This window comes from Charadrius vociferus, unplaced genomic scaffold, assembly GCF_000708025.1.
Source record: "Charadrius vociferus isolate BGI_N301 unplaced genomic scaffold, ASM70802v2 scaffold1, whole genome shotgun sequence".
Classification (NCBI taxonomy): domain Eukaryota; kingdom Metazoa; phylum Chordata; class Aves; order Charadriiformes; family Charadriidae; genus Charadrius; species Charadrius vociferus.
The window spans coordinates 2,361,810-2,386,882 of record NW_009647680.1 but is presented as its reverse complement, the minus strand read 5'-3'; the positions used below and the strand labels follow the sequence as shown (position 1 = coordinate 2,386,882).

Genomic DNA, 25,073 nt, shown 5'->3' with positions numbered 1-25,073 from the left:
AAGTCTTTCTAGATGCTTGTTCTCTCAGTTCTTGTTGCACCTTCCCTGGTCTAATAATCTTACCGTCCTTTTAGCGTTTGTATTCTTTCTTTGAAAGTCTTCTGTAGTAATTTGATGTCAGTCCACCCCACCACAGTGGATCTGAATTGTCTGTTGTTGTCTCCTTTCGGGCTCTCCCTATCCCACACTAGACAAACTCCTCTGTGAATGCTCTGCATGTGGTGATGACCCACAGATCTACTTCTCTTTTGTGGCCTTCCTGGTAAGGACTACTGTCTAGCAGTCAGATCGGGTTTATTATGGGACATTGAGCTTTTTCCAATCTTTCCCTCCTTTCTGGAGTGACTACTGTTCTTTAAACAGCAGGTGATGGTCTAGGTGCTATATCTGAGCCAACTTATTTGAACTGTGTCAAAGTCTTGTCTCCGGCTTTTGCACAACAGCAGCGCTAGCCTGTCTTCTCAAGTCTGTTTCAGGACTTTTTCAACTGGTGTCTTGAGTGCTGGCACAGCTTCCTTCTGGACATGGCAAAGGCTTCTTGAGGGGATGAGGATAACCTACACCAAGGCTGCCAAAGCCATCTTTTCACTTTGTTTCTCTGACTGAATTACTACCTTTTTGTGTTTGGTGCACACTTACAGTTGTGGAGTCTGATTTGCTCCATCTGACAACAGGCTTCTACCAGAGACACCAAATCCAGCCAGTTACTTTCTCCTCCACAGCCAGGGGAGGGAGGGAATCACCTGTGGAGATAGATAAGACCAACTAAGATGAGAATTACTACATACAGGTAGCTGTCTTTCTCCCTTTCTCAACTGCTTGCTACAGCAGTATCCCTTTCTCAACTGCTTGCTACAGCAGTAATTTGGGGTGATTGAACTTTGAGCTCAAAGACTTCAGTTAGGTGACTGCTATGGTCTCCCAACTATTTTTATTTCTTTTTTTCAGCTGTTTTTCCCCCCCCCCCCCTTATTCAGACTTGAGAGGCCTATGGTATAAGGACAGTTATGATATTCAACAATCATCAAAGCTAGGATATTTTTAAAATAGAAATTGAAAGTATTACGTAAACAGCTAGCTCACATCGTAGTCCTTCCAAACAAAAGCTCTGTCAGGTCAGGGAATGTAATTAGGTTTTTGGCTTTTTCCTGCAAGGCCTGAGATCTGAATAAGTGGGACACATTTCTTTGCTGGGTCCAGCAGACATGTGCCTAAGGAGTTAATGATTGCTGTGGCTGATTTAGAGGTAGTGTATAATCAGCTGTTTCTGCCCTGAGCTAGTGGTTTGCCCTGGTAGCTGACTTTGCTGTTGCAAGGCTGACTGAAATATAGTTCATTTGTAAAAGGCTTCTTAAACTGATGTTCAAACAAAACTTTTTGTTGCAGGCTCTGTACCTGAACAGAGCCTGATACTGCAGAACTTGCTGCTGTTTTCTATTTTGCTGCTAGCTTGTTCCCCTCCGGAAGGGAAAACACATGCCCAGAATCAATTGCGAGACCATGTCACAGCGAAGTTGAAAGTCCACTATAGCCAATGCTGGAAAAGTAAACATTAAGGTAGGGAAGACCTGAGGAGGCAGCTAACATGCTCAGAAAAGCTCAGTTTTCTTTCAAAAATAAATTATGACTCCAGGCTTACAAAGGACAGATAAGTCTCCTGACCTGTCCCTTGAACTGGATTCAGCGTGGGATGTGTTTTGCCTGCACCCAGTTGTAAGCTTGAGGACTAGCATATGTAATGCTATGGAGCCTACAGACACATCTTCTTCCAAAGTGCAAAAGAAAATTAATGTTGAAGCTGTTAGTCTTTGATCGCAGAACTACAATTCCACTGTTATCTATGTATTCTTGAGTGAAATTGAAAATAAGTAACAGTGAGAATAGCCTGTTTTAATCGTTAAACTATCATCCTTGTTGACAGATCAGTCACTCCGACAGCGTGGTGTATTGTAATTTCTTACCTGAAGAAATCGGCACCAATTAGGAAATGGCCAAAGTCGAAAGGTTTGCTTTTCACGTTCCAAGTCTGGAAGAGCTTGCAGGGGGTAAGTCATGCAGCGTGTAACTTTGCAAACTTACAATGTACTTTTCAAACTTATCTTAAAGCTCTTATCAAAACCTTCCTACAGCTAGTACGTGCAGAATGTTCCTGCTCTTAGCACGCTGAGGTGTAAAGAAAAGTACTGTTTTTCTATATGCTATTATTTCTTTAAAACGAACAATAACTCCTCCCCCAAACCCCAAGTGATATTTAAGCACACAAACAGGCTCTACCCTTTAAAACTGTCTACTGCATTTGCAGATTTGTGCAGGGGTTGTGAAAGTTTGACAGTTACAGACCAAATTTATTTACGCATAGGGGATCATCTGTCCCCCTCCACCCTCCAGTACTTCTTTCTTTTTCAAGACTACTCAAACACACAGCTGACAAGATGCAGTACGGCATGGCAGGTCCTCTTGCTTTAACCTAGTTAGCTCCTCTTTTGGCGATTGCCTTAGAACCAGATTCCAGGAAACATTTTATTTATTTTATTTATTTCAAAGCCCTTACAAAATGTGCTCAGACTAACAGAATAGTTGAGATTGGAAGGGACCTCCGGAGGTGATACGCTCCAACACCCCTGCTCATGAGCTTCTTTCCTTGCCCTAGTAGCAAGGCATTATTCCTTCTAGCAGCCTGTCTCCTGCAGCAGATGTACTGAAGCTTTTTTTTTTAATTTCAGAGAGGTCTTCAGGTTCAGTCTGCCACTCTCCCAAATCTCTGTCAGTTTGACATTTCCATGCTTTGAGAAAGTGTGGTCCCAGAAGTACCGTGGCTGGTTCTTGGTGCTTTTCTCACCCCATATCTGTCAGGCTGGGGCAGTAGGCCGGGGCTCCTATAGACCTGGGGGCTCAGCAGACAACAGCGTGTACTTCCTGTAGAACAGCTTAAAACAGTAGCAGAAAAGATGGATTGTGAAGCAGAATTTTCCTCCCCCCGCCCTCCCATCTGTCCTGAGGACCTCCTTTAAGCTCTGAATTTTGTTGTTGTTCTGCTCTTGAGTATAATTTGAGAAGTGTCCTTTTATTGTCCTTTTCCACTTGCCAGAAGGTACTGAGATGTATTTAGAAACCTGCCAAGTACCTTCTACTGACCCTTGTGGTCAACAGCTTGGTAAATCTGCTCCCGAGAAGTAAGGTACGGCTGAAATCCTAATTGGAGGAAACAAAGGCACAGGGAAGTCTTCTGAGTAAATAAGGAACTGCCAGATTTGAGATCACAGAATGGATTTTCTCTTCCTGAGTTTAAGACATCTGTTAAAGCAGACCCCCAGGCATGAAAGAACTTGGACCTTATTTGAAGCAGTGTACGTGAAGGCAATCCTACACTCAGTTAAGGTCTGGAAGTTGTTTCCAAACAGTGCCCTTGTCTAAGTCGGAATCCTCCCTGCTGTTTGAGTGACGTTGCAGGTTCTGAGCCTAAAAGCAGTGATGTGAAGCAAACCCAAAAGTTTAGATTTGGGGCTGTTTATTATCATCAGCACCATTCATTCTCTGTCTTGTACTGACAGTGGCACTTGCCAGTAAATCTCCACATGAACGTAAACATAACAGACAATATCCTGTGACAGCAGAAGTTTCCAGGCAGCAGAGGCAGTTTGAGATATATAGTTAGTATATTTAAAGAACTGATTGTCACTTCAGCTAAAACTTACTTCCTCCTTTGCTCTCGCATGATATTTGACCGTGATCGTAATTGTCTGCTGTCGTGAAGCAAAACCACTGCTGAATATGGCTTAAGTTTACCCATGCTACTTCACATTGTGCTGCTCCTAGTGCTCCCAGGAGCAGTCAGATATTGTATTTCAATTAAAAGGTTTTTAAAATTCTTAAAATTAATTAATGTGGTAGCTAACAATTATCTGAACGAGCTTTTGCTCTTCTCTGAAGCTCTGACTCAGGAAACAAGTGCCTACAGACAGTAACTTTTAAATCAGTGGAGTTACTTAGGGTAAGCATAAGTCCTTTAATGTATCTTGCTGAAATAAAGCCTAAATAGATATATCTATTGTTGTTAGTAACTTGTCGAGTTCTTGCTAATTTTTTGTTGTCAATAACTTCGCCATTATTCTTTATTATAGTTTTGCAGAAAGGGCTCAAAGAAAACTTTGCTGATGCTGAAGTTTCTGTTGTAGACTGTCCTGATCTGACTCAGGAACCCTTCAACTTTCCAGCTAAAGGTAACCTAGCATTCCTGTCTTCCACTAGGAATGCTCCAGGTCTTTCTGCCTGGTCCTACTTTGTTTTGATCTTCTAAAGATGGTGGGAGAGCTTAAATTGGTTTTCAGGTAAAGAATATGCATGAGAAGAAAGCTACATTTCGTTTCTGGATTTGCTTCCTAGTTGATGTATGAACAAGGACAAGTCATTACCAAGTACTTGTCATAATTTTTTTTCTTAACCTATGATTGCATTTCTCACTTATTTTAGAAGCTTTATTTCATGTACTGAAATGGTTTTGAAATGAAGTTGTTATCTTTCAGATAGAGGAATGTTTTAGACCTGTGCCCATCACTATCTGAACCTAGGGAGTTGTGCTTCTATTCATTTTTAAATTCCAGCCATTTGTATATGCTGGTGAAGTGAAACTTGACTTATTCTGAGTGGGATTCATCATCTTCGACATTAGCTGTCTGGAAGACAGACATGTCATCTGTGCTACTCATTTGAGTTCACTTTGTCATCAACAGAGTGAAAGAAACACCTCCAGAAGGTAATTCATCCCTGCTTAAAATACATGTCCAAATAAGTGGGATGAATTTTCCTGAGACTTGGGCATCCAGCTTTCCTGACATTTTGCAAGTGGAGTCCCAGTGGGGGTATCCACTGTGTGGTGAGAGCAAGAGAACTGGTAAATGGCAGTTGTTGCCCACCATAATATTTTTATTTTTTTGTGTGTGTACTTAGAGAATGTTAATTTTACAACAGGTTACCTAGCAGTAAATCCTACTGTGAATCGTTTCAGGGCTTACTGTCCTTGGACTTCTTAATAGTGCAACATTTTATCTAAGCATGGTAGGGAAATATTGTTCTCAAAGGGTTTTAGAAATTTGAGGAACCAGCTCTTTGGGGGATTAGACTTCATGCTCATTTAAGATTATTAGGAAAAAACATTTTACCGTGCTAACTGGCTGTATTCTTCCAGGAATCTGCGGAAAGCCTAGAATAGCAGATGTGGGAGGCGTTCCTTACCTCATACCTGTTGTACAGAAAGAAAAAGTGAGTTTTTCCTGTAGCTGTGGGGTTTAGTATATTTGTAAAAAGAAAAGGCGTATCTTGTTGAATTATACACAAAACTAAGGACTAACGGATACTGTAAGATTCCACTTGTGAAAAAGACTTACTTTTCAGTGTTTTGTGAGATTGATTCTGACGTGTTTACCATAGACAATGTCAGGTAATCTGACACATCATCGCAAAAATAGCATATCGTCATTGATGGTTCGTCTTTTCCTGCTGTCAAACACAAGATAGTTTTGGAGACATACCATCTGTGACAGGACCCATGGAAGGAATTGAAGGAACTACTGAACAAGGGGCTTGTCTGCATGTTTATATACGGCTTGCTGCGTGCCTGTGATTTCAAGTCACACCTATGCTTCTTTGTAAAAACTGGCTGTATTTGCATTTTTGGGCCAACACTGGATTCACATTACTGTTTTTTCCAAGAATATCATGCCTTCTTTCTGACACCTCACCCCATCTGTCTCTGTATGATATTCCCTTCCATTTTTTATTTTACACAAATATAATTTCAATAAGAACAATAGTTCAGTTTGGGGTAAAATGGCACGGGAACATACAGGCAGACTACTCTTCAGGAAACAGGTGGACATGTACCCAATTTGTTACTACCAAATGTTGTGTTGTTCAGAAACCAACCCAATTATCCAAAATACTAATGAGGGCGTTGTGAATTAAATGCATCCAGAGGTTACAGGGAACAAAATGACAATTCCAAATCAGCGCACCACACCATAATCAAAAGATTGTTTCTCTTTTGCAGGTTTACGACCTAAATACAGTTGCAAAAGACATAGAGCTTCCTGGAGCTTTCATCCTCGGAGCTGGAGCTGCTTCATCTAAGATTCTTGGAGTAAATGCTGAGGTCAGTAAATAAGTGTGATGGTTCCCAATGAATTCATGGAAGTATCATAATAGTAGAGCAGTATCGTGCTGGGTATTTCCCATTTACAACGAAACATTTAATAAACACCATTCATGCCAAAAGCGCATAAAACACATTAGAAGGAATTCAGATGAGGGCCATCTAATGAGGTGCATACTATTGAAATAATAAAGATTAATTTTTAACTGGAAATTCTCCAGGAAGCATGTGATTGCTTTGAAGCCTGCAAGAAACATGATTTTTTGAAACTGATTGGAATAGACCTGACCAGAGGTTTTAATGTTTTAATGACAAGATTTAGAAATGCTTGTTAAAGTTAATGGTAAATGCCTTTGAAATGCTCCCTGTCTTTTGCCCTTTTGGATGGCTTTTTTTTTTTTCCATTGTAAATTTTAAAGATGCCACATACAAAATGATCACCTGCAAGAGAGGTGGGAGACAAAACCTACTGACTGTGGAGGCTTTGGTTATAGTGTTTTCAAGCATAAACCTCTGGTCTTGCCATCTCCTTTTGATGCATTTATTGGCAGATGAGATAGACCATCTCAGCATTAAATTTGGACCACTATAATGGTGGTTGTTATTGTACACTGAGAAAGTATTACATAGAATTCCAATATTTGCATCATGCAGGCCTCAGATCTCAATGATTAGACTTTTTTCCTTCTTTTATTTCTTCTTTTTTTGTTTTTTAACACTAGCATTCATATTCACACAATGTTAAATTTAACTCTCCAGAGAAAGTAATGCTGTTTTCTGGAGTTTTCAATTACATTCCAATATTAGTGCCTTTTTCTTACGAGTACAGACCTCATCCTGAGTGAGCTGTATGACGAAGGGGATTATTTCTTGGGATCATGGTCCAAAGCTTAAATCGCATTTATGTGAGTTCTGTTCATTTAACTGACTCTTACATGTTCTTATCAACTTATTTGACTTATTCTTGCATGATCTTTTTCTCAGCTTATCCCTATTGTTCAAACTAAGAGTGAAAAAAAGCCTGCTGTAAACGGGAGCTACGTTGCTCAGATAAATCCTGCAGATAAAGGGTGCCTCCTTGAGAAGTACAGCAGTAAATATACTGACTGCGAGTTTGGGCTGTTGGCCAACCTTTACGCCAGTGAGGGCCAACCTGGTAAGGTACGTACTTGGATCAAAAGTGACTTTGCCTGTAGAGCTTTGTGGCTGAAGGGAAACTCATGCTTCAATATACTCCTTTCAGTTTTCTGTGATAATAGTAAAGTAGTAATTCCATGAAAGAATATCCAAACATAAGGATCTGATGCTAGTGAATGAGGGGAAGAATTGGAGGAGACAGAGAGGCATTTGAATTTTTGAAGGATAAGTATTAGTTTACTAAAAATTTTCCATCGTAAATCATCCATCCAAATCCAGTCCAAACGAGCAGTGATTTAATGTAATGGTTATACAATGACTGACTTGTGTAAATCAGGTCTGGGCGCTTGTCTAGTTTTTTGTAGAAGTGCTTCCTCCAACACAGCTAGCACAAAATGGTGTTGGCAGAGCAGTGAAAAACCTAACTCCTGCATGGAAACTGAGCATTCTTCTCTGTTTCCAAGAATTTCTTTAGTACAGAATGGAAGCCAGCTGGTGGACAGAAAGGGGTTGCTCATACCATTGCCTCATGTGCGAGTGAATGACTTGCTGCCCAGCACCCTTCACGGCAAAGCTAGTGTTGAACAGAATGTCATGAAAGAGAGCTAGTCAGGTATTGGAAGGATGCAAGTGGAGCAGCACTTGCAGGGAAACTCACTTTTTCAAAAAGTAATCTTGGGTCGTGAACTTGGGAGAATTTCAGAGCAGCTTTCACAGACCTTTGCAGATTGTTGCAGTGGGAGACAGCAGTGACAAATTAACTTTATTCTCCAGGTCATTGAAGTGAAAGCCAATGGAAGAACTGGGGAACTTAACTTTGTGTCTTGTCTGAGACAAATTTTAGAGAAACACTATGGAGAAAAGCCAGTTGGGATGGGTGGTACCTTTGTCATTCAGAAAGGGAAAGCAAAGATTCACATTATGGTAAGTTGTTCTCAATTCATATAACTTTCTTCATTCTTCTGAAAACAGAAATATAAATCAGGGTGTAACATCTTAGTGCCTTGACTTTGTTTTGTGTTTTTAAATGTATGCATAAACTGTTAGGATAAACAGCGTGTTTGAGTAAGGAGCTGATGTTACAAAACTGACATTACAAAACTAATGGTGCTGTATTACTTGGCCTTAATACCATAATCTTTTCTTTTGAAATCTGTGAGCAGCTAAAGAACTTTAGACCTATTGTAAAATGAATTGAAATGAAATACATGAACTGAGATGATACGTATAAGAAGCAATAGACTTTTTAAAAAATAACTGAGCTTCTAAAATATATCAGGAGGAGAATCCTCACTTCAGTAGTTCTCCTGCTACCTGTGCAATGAAAGAATCAATATTCTGGTCACTTCTTTTTCTGGCAGAAACACAGTAATGGGCACTGGTGAGCTGCTTTTAGGCAAGTAGGAATGGGAACAGAATAGCGGGGAGGGGAAAAGCAAAGGAAAGTTGCTAGAGAAAAAAATGTCTTGATACAAGTGTCTTCCTTTCATTTAAAAAGCTTTTACTTTTGCTGTAGCCTCCAGAATTTTCTGCCTGTCCTCTGAACACCGATGAAGATGTGAATAACTGGCTGAAATTCTTTGAAATGAAGGCTCCACTGATTTGTCAGACAGTAATAGTTTCCAGAGATCCAGTGAGTCTCTCTCATTTCTATGTATAAATTGAGTCTTGTTACGAATTTTGTCTTGGATGTGATTTTTCTTTTAAGAACAGGAGTGTATATATATTGTGTTAAACTCTTCCAGAGATGGTGAAATGAAAGAGAAGCTTCTTGGATCTGTCACTAGTTTCAGTTGAGGCTAGGTCAATCTGTTCTGAAACCTAGTGGCTGTTCATAGTGGATTGAACTTAATGGTTCAATTCAAATTGCAAGTGTGCAAGCATTTGGGATGGAAATGGTTCAGTTCAAACTGCAAGTGTGCAAGCACAACAGGATAGTTGCATTCACTGGTGGCTGCACCAGGAGAAATGTCAAGAGCATGGAAGCTTGTTAGGCTATGTGTTCATGTAGATCAATTTCATAAGAATGGTCTCTGCTAATCCTGTGTCGAAATATGTGAGGCATGTGTCTCATTGCTGATGCAAATTAAGGTCTGCAAAGCCTCATGCTAGAAAGTTATCTAGCATCTTTCACAAGCGCTAAATTCAACAGCAAACAATTCAGGATAAAAACCAATCTGGTTTCAAAAGCCATTAAGATATTAATCATTAAGAAGACTATTTATTTAAAAGTAACCAGGAAATCATAGGTAAAAATTACTGTTTCATAAATAATGATGCAGTCATAAGTAATATAAAAAATATTTTTTCAGAGTAAAATGAGACATGCTGTAGGCTTAGATATGTTCAAGGGTGCGACTTCATTCTGTCATGTGCCAGCCTTTGGCCTAAGGCTAAATTGTGTGCGTCTTCCCAGAATCAACTGACGAGTACTTGGAAAACGACCACCAACAGCTGCTCCATTCAAAACCAATGCGATTGGGGGCAACCGTTGCGATCAGGGCAACGAAGCTGATTAGGGGACTGGAGCACCTTTCTTATGAGGAAAGGCTGAGGGACTTGGGTCTCTTTACTCTAGAGAAAAGAAGATTGAGGGGGGATCTTATTAATACATACAAATACTTAATGGGAGGATGCCAGGGGGATGGGAGCAGTCTTTTTTCAGTGGCGCCCAGTGATAGGACGAGGGGTAATGGGCATAAACTTGAACATAGGAAGTTCCATCTTAACATGAGAAGGAACTTCTTTACTTTGAGGGTAGTGGAGCACTGGCACAGGCTGCCCAGAGAGGTGGTGGAGTCTCCCACTCTGGAGACATTCAAACCCCGCCTGGACGCTGTCCTGTGCAACGTGCTGTAGGTGACCCTGCTCTGGCAGGAGGGGTGGACTAGATGGTCTCCAAAGGTCCCTTCCAACCCTAACCATTCTGTGAATTCTGTAAATTCTGTGAATTCTGTGATTTGTGAGGTGGATTCAGCTGGGTTATTCCCATCTGTATCCACTGCAAGCTCAACGGTACTCGGCTAAGCCTATGGTTTTGGAAATGTTTGATTGTCACTACAGAGAAAGCAGTAGAAGATGGCATTCAAATGCTATAGCATTACTCATCAGTATCCTCTTGCAGCGCAGAAAACCAGTCGTATCCTGGGCTGCATCAAGAGCATGGCCAGCAGGTCAAGGGAGGTGATTCTTCTTCTCATGAGACCCCACCTGGAGTGCTGCATGCAGCTCTGGGGCCCCAAAAAAGACATGGACCTGTTTGAGCGGGTCCAGAGGAGGGCCATGAAAATGGGGTGGAACACCTCTGACCATATGAGGAGAGGCTGAGAGAGTTGGGGTTGTTCAGCCTGGAGAAGAGAAGGCTCCAGGGAGACCTTATAGCGGCTTCTCAGTACTTAAAGAAAGATGGGGACAGACTTTTCACCAACAGGTATGACAGGACAAGGGCAATGGTTTTAAACTGAAAGAGGATAGATGTAGATTGGACACAAGCAAGACATTTTTAACGGTGAGGGTGGTGAGGCACTGGATGAGGTTATCTAGAAAAATTGTGGATGCCCCATCCCTGTAAGTGTTCAAGGCCAGGTTGGATGGGGCTTTGAGCAACCTGATCTAGTGGAAGATGTCCCTGCCCATGTCAGGGGTTGGACTAGATCATCTTTAACCCAAACCATTCAACCTTCATTCAGCCTTTCAACCCAAAGTGCTGCTCCACATTCAGCCTTTCAACCCAAGTGCTGCTCCGCTTGCAACCTTCATTCAGCCTTTCAACCCAAACCATTCCATCATTCTATGGTATATAAAACATTGTGGGGGTGATCTCAGTGTTTAGTATGCCAGTTGTTATTTTATTTGCTCTTCTTCCCATTTTCATCTAATCTCAGAATTGGAGTAGAGATCATCCCTTTATCACACGGGTCTGTGGCATTCAGTGCAAAGGGGTTCTGATGTCCAGCAGGGGTTCCTTGATGTGACTTCTTTATTTAATCCCAATGGAAAGAAAGGAGAAAAAGTGAGTCCAGAGGAGGGCCATGAAGATGGTCAGAGGGCTGGAGCACCTCCCTCTGAAGACAGGCTGAGAGAGTTGGGGTTGTTCAGCCTGGAGAAGAGAAGGCTCCGGGGAGACCTTATAGCAGCCTTCCAGTACTTAAAGAGGGCCTACGGGAAGGATGGGGAGGGACTCTTTATCAGGGAGTGTAGTGATAGGAAGAAGGTAACGGTTTTCAACTGAAAGGGGGGAGATTTAGATGAGATATTAGGAAGAAATTCTTTACTCTGAGGGCGGTGAGACACTGGAACAGGTTGCCCAGAGAAGTTGTGGCTGCCCCGTGCCTGGAGGTGTTCAAGGTCAGGTTGGATGGGGCTTTGAGCAACCTGGTCTAGTGGGAGGTGTCCCTGCCCATGGCAGGGGGTTTGAACTAGATGACCTTTAAGGTCCCTCCCAACTCTAACCATTTTATGATTCTATGAAAAAAAAAAATAAAAATCTGTGAGATTGACACCAAAAGTTGGGGGCTGTCAGGGTTTCTAAATTCTTTTCTCTCTGTTGTACAGCTCCTCTTTTGTCTTATTAGTTTCACAAGCATCTTACAAATTTTCACTGCTTAATGGTTGGCCTATGGTTGGTAGCTTTTAAATATTGCTCACATGAACGTGTGTTCAATGGCCTTTCTCTGGTGACAGGGCTTTGATCTGCGCGTAGAGCACACCCACTGTTTCAGCCACCATGGGGAAGGAGGACACTACCACCAGGACACCAGCCCAGACAGTGTGCGGTACCTGGGGTACCTCCTGCCCGCCGAGCTGCTCTTCCGCATCGACCGGCCCCAGGAGACGCACCTCGTCGGGAGAGACTGAAACGGGGAGGAGGCTCTGGTGCAGGTGTAGCAATTCAATCTTTCTAAAATACAAATGCTGATTTTTATAATGCTTTTAATTACGCACATTTATCAGAGTCAAGAATAAACATTGTAGCAGTAAACTGCTGACTTCTTAATTGTGTTAAAGGGAGAAATTCAGAGTGTATGTGTAATTGAAATTGTTATGCCTGAATTCAAATGGTATCACAGAATGGTCTCATTGGAAGGGACCTCAGGAGATCATCTAGTCCACCCCCCCTGCCAAAGCAGGGCCACTTACAGCAGGTTGCACAGGAGACCGCATCCAGGTGGGTTTTGAGTATCTCCAGAGAAGGAGACTCCACCACCTTGCTGGGCAGCCTGTGCCAGTGCTCTGCCACCCTCAGAATAAAGAAGTTTTTCCTCATGTTGAGATGGAATTTCCCATGTTCCAGTTTCTGCCCATTGCCCATTGGCCTGTCGCTGGGCACCACTGAAAAGTCTGGCCCCATCCTCTTGACACCCGCCCTTTGGATATTGATAAGCATTGATGAGATACCTTCTCGGTCTTCCTTCTTCAGGCTAAACAGACCCAGGTCTCTCAGCCTCTCCTCATCAGAGGTGCTCCGTTCCCTTGATCATCTTTGTAGCCCTCCATTGGGCTCTCTCCAGTAGTTCCCTGTCCTTCTTGAACTGGAGAGCCCTGAACTGGATTTCAATTTCATTGGAATATTATTGTGGGTTGGGTTTGTTTTTTTTTTTGTTATTTGGTTGAGCTTCCTGTGTGGTTGTAGCTGGTGATGGGGAACCAGAAGTGAATTTATGTTTAGAACAGGGAATTAAACAACCACCTGGTCAAAAATAACGCTGTAAAAGAAGAAAATCACTGCACCTCTGAGGAGTAAACCCGTCTGGGGGTTGTCTGGGCCGTGAGAGGGAGGAGGAAAGCGGCCGCGTACGATCATCGGCCGTAGAAACGGGCCAGCAGCAACGCAGGTTAGCCCCGCGGCTGCCACCGCCCCCTCCCGAGCGCCCTCCGGAAGCAGCCGAGCCCGCTCGGTTCTGGCCACGCCCCCTCCCGAGCGCCTTCCGCCGACAGCCGAGCCCGCCGGGCTCTGGCCCCGCCCCCGCCCGGCACCCGTAGGGGGCGCGGGGGTCGCGCGCAGGCCCGGCAGCAGCGGTCGGAGGTCGCTCCAAGATGGCGGGGGTGCCGGCGGTGCGCATCAGCATCGAGTCGGCGTGCGAGAAGCAGGTGCAGGAGGTGGGGCTGGATGGCAGCGAGCCCTCCCTCCAGCCGCTCTCCATGTCCCAGAACCTGGCGCGCCTGGCGCAGCGCATCGACTTCAGCCAGGGCTCGGGCTCTGAGGAGGACGAGCCAGGTTCGGCGGGGCGCTCCTGGGCCGAGCCGGGCGAGGCGGAGGATGAGGAAGGTGAGGGGCAGCGGGCCCGCGGCTGGGCCCAGAGCCTGAGCTCTCTCGCCGGGCTGCAGCTGAGGCAGGCCTGCCCAGCTGTGGGCTCTCCGGCCTGCAGCCCCGCAGGCGCTTGGGCCTGGTTTGCCTTCCCCCGTGGATACCCACGGTTGGCCGTGGATCCGGCCAGGATATTTGTGACGGTAATCCAGACAAATTACAGTGGCAGAGTGGAAAAGGGTGGATCCAGATATCGTGCTGTTATGTTGTATTTCACACCGTTATGATCATTCTGTGGATTAAGAATGAGCCTTACGCCATATCTTTTTACAATTCTTTGTTTTCCTTTATTTTGTTTTTTTTTTAGGCTTGGTAAAGTTTCAGCCATCCCTCTGGCCTTGGGATTCAGTGAGGAACAACTTAAGAAGCGCGTTGACTGAGATGTGTGTGTTGTATGATGTTCTTAGTATTGTCAAGGATAAAAAGTTCATGACTCTGGATCCAGTCGTGCAGGATCCCCTTCCTCCAAAACAGGTACATTGTACCTAGTTGTGTAGTTCTTATGACTTGATACTGAAGATTTCACTGGTGTTTTCAGTGTATGATATATACAAGGTTTAGGAAAATGTTCCTTGCGATGTGCTGCTACAGTGCTTTATGGGTCAGGGGAAGGCTGAGAATGGGAGATGAGGCTGGTTTCAAAGGCCTTTTTGCTGAAGCTGTAAGTCAGAATGCTACTTATGGCTATAGAATATCGTCATGAAAGTTATTCTAACTAAGTTACTGAACATCCAGCAAAACTAAGTTGTCAGTCACTGTAAATTAGTTCCACTAATAACCTTTGGGGAATTAAGACATAAGAAGTTTTTCTTTTTGCTACTAGAATCCTCAGTTTCTGCAGTTGATTTCAAAAAAGAAGTCATTAGCTGGAGCAGCTCAAATTCTGTTGAAAGGTGCAGAAAGATTATCTAAATCGGTTGCAGAAAACCAGGAAAATAAGCGACAAAGAGACTTCAACTCTGAACTGCTAAGGCTGAGACAACACTGGAAGCTGAGGAAAGTGGGAGACAAAATTCTTGGTGATCTAAGCTACAGAAGTGCAGGTATACAGTACGATCTTTTCGTTTTCTCAAGAATGGATATTAATATTTTACAGTTTTTTGTAACTGTAAAAACATGGAGTATTTTTAATACCAAATAATATTGGCTTATAAAATATTATTATAGTTCTGAGACAGAGTTATAAAAGGAGGAAACTTGGTTTATTGTCAGGGAAAATATCCTGCCATCGTTAACTTAGAAAGTGATTTTAAAAGCTGGTTGTGTAGGATTGTAGTAAAGATTCCTTTATGGAAGCAATTCTTTACAGACAAGGTAGTTGATAGGTTGACAGGTAGACCTTGTGAATCTTTGGCTTTTATCTATATTTAGTCTGTAAAGCATTTTTAAAAAATTGAGGAGGATATTGCACTTTTCTCTGCGTGAAGACAGATGTATTATACCTATTATTCCTATATTTATGAGAAATGATACTGAGAACATGCATTATTTCATGGATTACAGTAAGAGGGTAACCAGCCCAGAGTTCTAGAGACAATTATGGAGTGAAGGACTGAATATAGAATCTCACCAAACTTAAGATGTAGATACAAAGCAGGCATCTAAACTGGTTATGGCTCCAGTTGTCATCATTGCCAAATTTAGGGTTACTAACCTTGTTTTCATGAAGACGCTGTAGATGTAACCCATCTGTCTCTTTTTAGATGATTTCTACTAAACTAGGTGAACTGTGCTCTGGATGTTAAAGAGATGCAAAAGATTTGGGCATCTGCCTTTATCGGTCCCACCTGAATGACTGGCTGTATGGCTGGTTTTACAGACAGAACACTGTCACAGTTTTAAGACTGAAAGACAAACATCACCAGTGCTCCTTTAAATCAGTAGGGGTGTTGCACCTTAAACTATTTTCTTGCAAAAATTTGGACAATTAATTTTTTTTGTCTTGTTTTAACCAAACACCTTTTTTTCTTCTTCCCTGCTTCTGCTAACACCATTTTGAAACACTGGGTTTTCTCCCATAACTATTAAATGCTACTTGCTGACGTACTGTAAAATGTTGCACATCACAGACTGGAGGACTGAGATATGCTGAAATGAGCTTTCTAATTTACCTGTTTTTTTTAAGAATTCATTAAGACATTTGAATCAAGTGCAACTATGGAGGTTTGGAGATTTAGAAATACATATTCTTCCAAAATGGAGGCATGAGCTTCATTATTTGCAGAAGATGCTTCATAATATGTATGTCTTTCTCCTTCCTTTCTTAGGCTCCCTTTTCCTTCATCATGGCACATTTGAGGTGATAAAGAACACTGACATTGACCTGGATAAAAAGATACCTGAGGATTACTGTCCTTTGGATGTTCAAATTCCAAGTGATTTAGAAGGATCAGCCTATATAAAGGTTTGCCAGAGAAACTTTAATAATATAGCTTAGGCTTTGTTCCGTTATTTGTACGGTTGCAACAAAGCACAAATGTCAAATGATGTTCTCTTTTGCCTAGGTTTCTATTCAGAAACAAGCTCCAGACATCGGGGATCTTGGGACAGTCAATCTTTTTAAAAGACCTATGCCAAAATCAAAGCCAGGTATAGCTAACTATATGTTGTTTTCTGAGCACCTTCTCCAAAAACGTGTTTGCATCTGATGTTCATTTGAAAATTCTAGCTTGAAAGAAGAGCGAACAAGAATATTCTTACTTAAACTGAAATTTTCTGTGCAGGTGATGCTTGGGCATTGGAAAGATGATGCTTTCAAAGTGTACCCCTTCAGTTTTTCATATGTGTTTACTCAATTTCTGAAATAAAATTACTAGGATTGTATTTTAGGTATTCTGAAGCACTTTTTGTTAGACATTAAGAGTTTGAGCGCATAACCAAAAGCAAACAAAGGTATTGTGGCTCAACTGGACTAAATGTCCATTCACTCTTAACTTTGCCCAAAATGTATCGTTTGTTTCTGTGGCTGGTACGTTTTCTCTGAATCTGAAAGTGTGCTGACAGCATGTGCGCTAATTACCAACAGCTCACGTGGCAGACAGTATCTTGATTCATTTGCTATGTGACAGTATCTGAAGGTGTAAACCTTTGGGATTAAAAATTCATCCTTAACTCCTTAGGATTAAAAAGAACTGTAAGGATTTTATTTCACAGTGATCGGTGACACAGATGCTGGTGCTGTCTTGAGCATAGACAAGATGTTGTATCAAGTAGATGTTTCGTATGGTATTCAGGGTACAGTATAGAGCTTGTGTACTTGCTCAGACCAGAATCTTCCAAAAATTTTGGACCTATAAATACTGTGAAAGCACATACATGAATTTAATGTTATTTTGTTGTTTGTTTAGAGTGACTTTAATGAAGCGAGACATATCGTTGACAGTAAATTGCAACTTAAGAAGCAGGGGATCATAGGCAGAGTTCACAAAGGGAATGTAACAGGCAGTTCCAGGAGGGAGTTGCAGTTCACAATATACATATATGTAAAATTGAAGTGAAGTGCTCTAGTGTTATCTTAAAGTGCTTGCTTAACTCTGAAATACTCAATTTGGATAGGAGATACTTACTACCTTAACTTAGCGATTACTCATAGCTACTATACAGTATCTGGTATCTGAAGCTACCTTTGTAGTTTCTCTTTACTCTTCCCTTCTGCAAATGTTGATTTATATTTTCAGGTTCTCCACACTGGCAGACAAAGTTGGAGACTGCACAGAATGTTCTTTTATGTAAAGAAATTTTTGCTCAGCTGTCACGAGAAGCTGTTCAAATTAAATCACAAATTCCTCACATTGTTGTGAAAAATCAGATAATCTCTCAACCTTTCCCAGGTAGGAAACTTTTTAAGACTTCTTAACCTAGTATTATTTGCTTAAACACAAACTGAAATTCTGATTTATGTGACCTTTTTTAACACTTTTTTCTTAAAAATTTAAAAAAAGCTAATCTTGTTTTTCAAAAGTTTTGAAAAACAGAATTTCCCACAACTTAAATTTTGCTTGCTAATTGTAGAAAAATTCAACTAATGCACTATAGTTTCTAATTTACTGATGTTTTATTGTGTGGATTTTGGATTGCTTTTCTTTGTGGTTGTGTTTTTTGTCAGTAGCACTTAAAGCTGTCAACTGTAATGCCACGTGCACGTTGCAGTTTGGAGCTGTGCATAAGTCATTGCTCCTGGATTACATGCAGGTGAAATTTAAGACTTGAGTTAATGGGTCTTCAGAAGAACGGAGGCTAATACTCTTCAATGAGGATAATTAAACAACATAAAGATGGCTCAGAGTCAGCTGGTACAGAGGGTACACAACTCATTATATCACATGAAGAACTGTGTTTCTGGATTGCTTAAATTTTATATGATGGTAAATCATTCCTTCTTTGGGGAAGGAGTTGGGGTCCTGGGGATTCTTTTTGTGTGGGGTTGAGCCATAGAAATTGGTGCGAAGTGCATCTAGTGAGTTAATAGTTGGCCTGTCAACACTTCAGTGAGTAGCGAGTCTTACTTGCCTACGGTGCTGTGTTCTTCAGCATCATTCTTTCATTTTTCTCTGATACGGTGAATACTGGTGGAAAAACTGCTGACTATAAAATGTGAAGAAAAAACAGGTCTAAGCAGTGTGCTTGAAAATTGTCAGCATCTTTGTTTATTTTTTTAATCTGCTTTGTACAGGTTTACAGTTGTCTATTTCTCTGTGTCACTCTTCCAATGACAAAAAATCACAGAAGTCTGCTTCTGAAAAGCAGAACCCAGAGGATCATCTCTATGTTCTGGAACATAATTTGCATCAACTTATCAGAGAGGTAATGCATTTATGATCAAGTACCAGAGTTTTTGGGCTTTTGTTCAGACTTCTACATAGCATGTGGCACTGTTGTAACAACAGAGTGCCACTAGAGGCCAGTCAATTTCTGTCCATTTGTTTAAAGCAACCTGCCGTACAGTTTTAGTATGTATGGGTGGTCAGGGAGTTCTTTATTAAGGAAAGAATGTTCTTTACTCAATCTCAGGCCCAGCTGCTTGCTCCAGAAAAGCCATACAAGGTTTTTCTAGTACAGCTTATCAGTCTCCCTTTTTTCCGTTGTGTCCAATTAGTGCTTGTCCAGTATTTTCAGTAAGCATCTGTTCAGACCGTACGCCCTTGAAGAAAGAACCATCAGTTATTCTAATAACTTTGCTTCTTCTGAGGTCTACTTCTCTGCTTCAGTGTTTGAGATTCTCGTAAAATCTAGTGGAAGGACTGAGGGTAGGAGGTTGAGGTTGTGTCTGATCAGGAGAGCAGCACAATTTTAGATGTTTAAGCAGTTGTGAAACCGTGTTCCAGGGAGTGTTCATCTCCTTAGAGCATGGCTCTGCAAATCATGCAGTCATGTGGAATAGTCCAGTGTTTTAAACACAGAATTCACAGAATGGTTAGGGTTGGAAGGGACCTCTGGAGATCATCTAGTCCAACCGCCCTGCCAGAGCAGGGTCACCTACAGCACGTTGCACAGGACAGCGTCCAGGCGGGTTTTGAATGTCTCCAACACTGAACTGGGTTTCATGAAGCTTTGGCTCAGTGTCCAGCTCTGTTGTTGAATTTCCTTTCTTGACTTCAAACAGGTTGCTAAATCCTTGTACCTCAATTTTTATCTCTAAAATGCTTTCTTTATTTTTGTTTGACCATTCTGTTTCTTTCCGGAAATGTATACAAGGCAGACTGATCAGTAGGAGCTGCTGCCATACTACCAAATTTTTGTTATGTAGCACCTTTTTTTAAAAATCACTTTCCATAAGCTTTGAGAGACCTGCATAAACAGGGGAGGTAAAGTATAAGTGTAAAACTGGCTTTAAAGTGCTGTCAAGTTTATAAAGTAAAAAAGTTGCACTTTCTGAAAGTATATACACTGAAAAAACGTGATGTGAAGAAGTATATTGTAGTATGCATATTATTTCTTGCAGATACATTATTTGGTCACTTCCTTTTATAACATCTGTTGTTTGTTACAGTGTCACAAGCAAACCCTGAGCTCAACAGTTATGCCACATCCAGCTAGTGCACCTTTTGGCCATAAGAGAATGAGACTTGCAGGACCTCAGGCTTTTGATAAAAATGATATCAGTTCATTACAGTCAAATGAAGGACTTCTGGAAAAGATAATAAAGCAGGCAAAACATATCTTTTTGAGACGCAGGTAGGTCACAGGCTATTCTTGTTAAAGTTGCAATAAAATGTGCCATTATGTAGAATACAACTTACCTTTTTTCAGTGTTCTTGGAACCAGCTACTTACCTTAAAATGGTCTTTATTTTTAAGTACTAAGAACTAATAACATATCAATATGAGGAAACAACACTCAGCTAGTAAAAAAAAAACAGAAAAGAAAAAACTCAGATTTCTTTAAGATCTCTGTGACAGTTTTGATGTAGGCTGCTGATAGTTGTTGCTGCATAAATCCTTTTTAGTATTCGTTGCTGTGTAGTAGCCGACACTGAGTAGTAATACCACTTTAGTACTTCTGCAGAATACATGTGAAATATCTGGAGTAAACAAGTGTGCTTCATTAGCATCAGACTGGTGCTGAAATAGAACTTTGATCTATGTGGTTCTGTAAAATTTGCAATTTTTTTTGTGTGTGTGTGTGCCACAAAAAAAACCCACCCCTAAACTAATAACCTAATAAACTGATTTTGTTTAAAAAAGATAACAGCACAAATTGCCTAGATTATTGTGGCTGGAATACATCTTTGTCTTCTAGAACTGCTCGAACCATTGACAGTCTGGCTAGTCGTATTGAGGATCCTCAGATTCAGGCCCACTGGTCCAATATAAATGATGTTTATGAATCCAGTGTTAAAGTTCTAATAACTTCTCAAGGATACGAACAAATATGCAAGTAAGTATTAAAATGCATGTATCTTTCTAGTTGTAGAAGCATGCAACAATGGCAGAGTGTGCTCAAGCTGTGTTTTATAGGTTTAGATTCTCTTCAGACATACAAGTAGGAGCCCATTGTTTGTGTGCGAGTGTGTGTTTTGCTGAGTTGGGGTGGGAACAGCCACCCTAAGAAAATGCATTGACAATGGGTGAATCAGTTGTTTTTTCCATTTTTGAGCTGTCCTCTGTGGCTGTGTGTGGAGCGGACTGCGATCGTTGGTGCCGTTTGCAGTCTCAGTTCCAGAGTACACATGCTGCCCAGATCTTGGCTGTGGGATAGAACAGGCCCTGAATAGACACCACTTTCCCCTGCACCTCTGGAAGGAAACTTGGACGCAGGGGCAGGGCAGTGGCAGGGCTGTGAAGCACTTCAGGAGGCTCCTTGACCTGAACAGGTAGTGGACCAGATCTGGGAACATGCCACACAATATGTCCCCTGCAGTATAGAGGGAGCTGCTGTGGTAAGCGATGAAACTGAAATTTTTGGAGTTGCTGTCGTATTCCATAGGCTTTGCACCATCCTTATTTTAGAGTTCTTGTCGATGAATGGGAGGGATTCTGTGTTCTTAGTTTCCTGTTTTCTTAAGTGTTTTAATACATTTTGAATGAATATGCATCTTATCTTCAAAGATCCATTCAACTACAGCTGAACATCGGAGTTGAACAGATCAGAGTTGTGCATAGAGATGGAAGAGTTATTACGTTGTCCCATCAAGAGCAAGAACTACAGGATTTCCTTTTATCTCAGGTAGACTCATATACATTATTCTTCCCTTTCTTCTAGCGTTTGGGAAACAGAATAAGTTAGAATCTCACCTTTATCAATGTAGAAAATGTTAGAAAACTTCAAATAAAGATAGTGAAAATAGGAAGGTGAATGACTGAATTTTTCAGTATGTTTGTATAGTGACTTTAGCAACTGTTACTAAAATATAATGCCAGTTTTTACTAAGGTCAGTAGTAATAACAACTTTTCCCCTCACATTTAAAATACATTTCTTTATGCTACTCGTTATGGGAGTACAAAGATTTTTGCTTACTTCAGAACAAGGCAGTGAGAGTCATAGCAGACAATAAGGTATCCAATATATGAAACTTACTGTAACCAAGTCCTATCTAGAGTAGAGATCTTAATGAGCCCACAATTACTGTCATTTCAACATTGTCTTGTTAATGTTCACTTTGCATCAGCCATTACTAAATCAGCTGATATTTGAATGAACTGTGTTTTCTTAATTGCTTAGAGCAAGCTGCTGGTTTTAGTCAGAAGTGACAGTCTCCCTAGTATGCGTTATAGATAGTCAAAATACAGGTCTTTAATAACAGTGGTTGGCCTGTTGCAGTTATACGAAACTCCATGACACAGAAAACAAGTTGAAACAGATTCTGCTGATGGTATCTCTTTTTGGTCAAGTTTTTTCAGACTTGTTCACAGAGAACTGCTGAACAGTGCTAGATTCTTCCTTGTTACAAGTGTTAAGTCTTGATACAGAAAAAACATTAGCGTTTAAACTTTTAAGCTGTTAAACCTCAATGCTTACACTTGAGTATTAACAAAGATAATCATGCATCTGAGAACCTCAACTTCTTTTCTGAGTTTGCTACAGTAATACTCTCACAGATTTTACAGCAGAGGTCTCATTTCCATTCAGAGAAAGGATTATTTCAAAATCCTGTTTGTATCTCTTAGTTCTTGAGACCTGAAAAAAGATTTTTGTAAACTGAAAGCAATACTTAAATAAAATGCATAAGCCCATATACCTATGAAAAATTCATTTGACTGCATAGTGTGCTTAATAAAGTGGTCTTCTCTGTCTGCAAAGGAACTAGTCTAAGTTCAAATAACAAAACAGTCTCCTAGCACCGAACATAGCATGTATGTTAAAAAAAAATTCCTCTGAAACTACGGGACTTAGAAGGCAAAGTCACTTTTATAAAAAACTACTGTACAGCAGAAGAAAAAAGGCTTGGTAAAAGCAGTATGCAATTCTTTCTGTAGTGTGCAAATATGGAACAGAAGATTAACTTCTTGTTATCTTTCAGATGTCACAGCACCAAGTACATGCAGTTCAGCAGCTTGCAAAAGTTATGGGATGGCATGTGCTGAGTTTCAGTAATCATGTTGGACTGGGGCCGGTGGAGAGTATTGGCAATGCATCAGCAATAACTGTAGCATCACCAAATGGAGACTATGCCATTTCAGGTAGTGTTTTCTATTGCAAATGTATGGAAAATCTTAAAATTCTTCAGTGGATTCTGCAGGGTTTGTAAGTCTTTTTCTGTCTCTAGACTTTAGTAGAATAATGTCAATAATAAGAATGTCAATTTATAGCAAAATAGTCTAGAAACAATCTCTTTTTTGTGTGGAATTGACACCTAAATAGAATCAGTACTTTGCCCAGCAAGCCACTTAATATAAACCTGATTTAATTTACATAGGCTTGAAAATATTTCTTACAGTTAGCATAGAAAAAAATAGATTGTAGAAACCATCAAGATCCTGAGAGAAGGGAACAAGTCTAACAACAGGATCACAGCTCTGGATTTAACAAGAACAGGGTTTGGTCTCTTCATGGATCTTCTTGGAAGAATCCTATGGGATATCATCCTATGGGATGGCGAGAAGAGGAATCCAGTCCAATAGAGTATTTTTTTCAAGGATCACCTCTTTCAAGCTCAAGGATGGTCATTCCTATGTGCAGGAAGCTGTGCAAAGGTGACAGAAGATCTGTGTGGATGAACAAGGAGCTCATGACTAAACTCATGACATAAAAAGGAACCTGCAAGAGATTATAAGCAGGATCAGTTAACCTGAGAGGAAGATAGGGAGACTGTCCAAGCATGCATTGATGGGGATAGGATAGCTAAATTTTGAAGAGTTTTGTGATTAAAAGCAACAGCTATCCTGAGTAACTTCATTCCTGTCAGTTAGAGGTAAATCTACTAGAAACAATGTATTCTTGATCGCTTTTTTCAACAGAATGGTGGCGAATACATCCAAGGTAAGAAACTGCAAAAAAAACTTTTGCCCTTCCTGGCATCATTAGGGAAAAGAAATGTATTTGTAAAGTGTACATGTGGGGTTTTTTGTCAAACGTTTCTCTGGCTTGTTCTAACCAAGAACATGCAGTGCTAAAGCAATAAAATCATAGAGAAGTGGGAGACAAGAGAGGGAAAATTCAAAGAGGAGAACTTCCCTTGTTTGATTCCAGTGTGTTTGGAATTGAGTAGGAGTAATGTATAGCATACATGAGGAAGGATATTTAATATGACTAATTCATACAGCATAAAATTGTTCATAAAATTCTCTGTTCATCACAGTACGTAATGGTCCGGAAAGTGGCAGCAAAGTTATGGTTCAGTTTCCACGGAGTCAGTGCAAGGATCTCCCCAAAGGCGATGTACTGCAGGACAGCAAGTGGAATCATCTTCGAGGGCCGTTCAAGGAAGTTCAGTGGAATAAAATGGAAGGGCGTAACTTTGTGTATAAAATGGAACTCCTCATGGCCGCCCTAACTCCATGCTAATAATCGTCAGCCTCTTGTGGGGGCCTTGAATCATCACTGTGCTGCGAACGATCACCGCCCATGCAGCAAAGGGGAATGGAACCTATGGAGCAACACAAGAAAGGAAAACCAAATTTCTTTCCTGTACAGATATGTCCATTGTAGTGTTTGTAGTAAAACTTTTTTCAATTACATAAAATACAAATTTTGAAAAAGTTCCTTTCAGCTGTATCTTTGCAGATTGCTCTATCTAGAGTAATGTAGCTGAGTAATTAATGTATTTTTCTCCGATAAGATTAAATTTAGTAGTCCTTTCTGCATGTAAGATGTCTGCTCAGTCATTCCCTTTCCCCACCCCGTACCCCTACCTTTTCTCAACAGATCTTCGCAAATGTTTCTGAAAGAAGAAAATTACTGGAATTCAATTGTGTTATCGATAAGCCTTTTAGTGGCTCATACCGCAGGGAATGGCTGTCCTTGTGGAAGATGATGGACTTGTTTGATTAGAAGTGGGAAAACGGGAAAAGCGGAGCTCCCTTGTCAAGAATTAAGGCTAAACAAAACTTAAGATTCAAGGAACAGTCTTCACTGGGTGATGCTCTTGAGTTGGCATTTGTTTGTACATTGATACAGCTTTTGGGTGACCCATTTCTTTTTGAGAGATATATTTACTTGGTGACTGGTTTAAGTTGAAAGTGTTACGAAGTCACAGCTTGTGGCAAATGTCTTTCCTCTCTGATGGCTACAAATGAACCTGTGTGGTATCAGTTACTTTGCTTGTGTTTTCTGTCCTTGTTTTTTCGCAAGCATGTAGAGGAAGGGGTCTTACTCCGCTTGCAAAATTCTCCTGATAATTTGAGTTTGTGGGTGACTTGGGTGAATTCATGTCTGAGTAGAAGCAGGTAACTCTCACGCAGTAGACCTTGGATCTCCACACTTGTGCTGTTCTTCCCCCTGCCCCTCCCTGCACTGGCACTCATTATCATCCAGGGAAGCGATAATATCCCTCTGAAGATTAGCTCTTCTGAGTTCTTTTAAAATAAAAAAAAGTCATGTTT

At 41.0% G+C, this 25,073-nt stretch overlaps 2 protein-coding genes across 4 annotated transcripts; both read left to right on the top strand.

Annotated features, from left to right (window-relative positions):
- Window positions 1-1,905: 1,905 nt before the first annotated feature.
- LOC104283033 (chromosome unknown open reading frame, human C11orf54) lies at window positions 1,906-12,142 on the top strand. Of its 3 annotated transcripts, XM_009881175.1 has the most exons (8): window positions 1,906-2,045; window positions 4,122-4,220; window positions 5,186-5,259; window positions 6,047-6,148; window positions 7,133-7,309; window positions 8,060-8,209; window positions 8,802-8,918; window positions 11,969-12,142. In XM_009881175.1, exons 1-8 carry the CDS (start codon window positions 1,988-1,990, stop codon window positions 12,140-12,142), a joined length of 951 nt encoding a protein of 316 aa, XP_009879477.1. In that variant the 5' UTR covers window positions 1,906-1,987. The 3 variants fall into 3 exon arrangements, with proteins under 3 accessions (XP_009879477.1, XP_009879478.1, XP_009879479.1); XM_009881176.1 differs by lacking the exon at window positions 8,060-8,209 and having other exon boundaries at window positions 1,913-2,045; XM_009881177.1 differs by lacking the exon at window positions 7,133-7,309 and having other exon boundaries at window positions 1,988-2,045.
- A 1,165-nt stretch (window positions 12,143-13,307) lies between these two features.
- MED17 (mediator complex subunit 17) lies at window positions 13,308-24,483 on the top strand. The gene is made up of 12 exons (XM_009881174.1): window positions 13,308-13,553; window positions 13,900-14,066; window positions 14,416-14,635; window positions 15,860-15,996; window positions 16,097-16,181; window positions 17,270-17,422; window positions 18,265-18,395; window positions 19,582-19,766; window positions 20,331-20,468; window positions 21,140-21,257; window positions 22,553-22,712; window positions 23,831-24,483. Exons 1-12 carry the CDS (start codon window positions 13,322-13,324, stop codon window positions 24,034-24,036), a joined length of 1,932 nt encoding a protein of 643 aa, XP_009879476.1. The 5' UTR covers window positions 13,308-13,321; the 3' UTR covers window positions 24,037-24,483.
- Window positions 24,484-25,073: the final 590 nt, after the last annotated feature.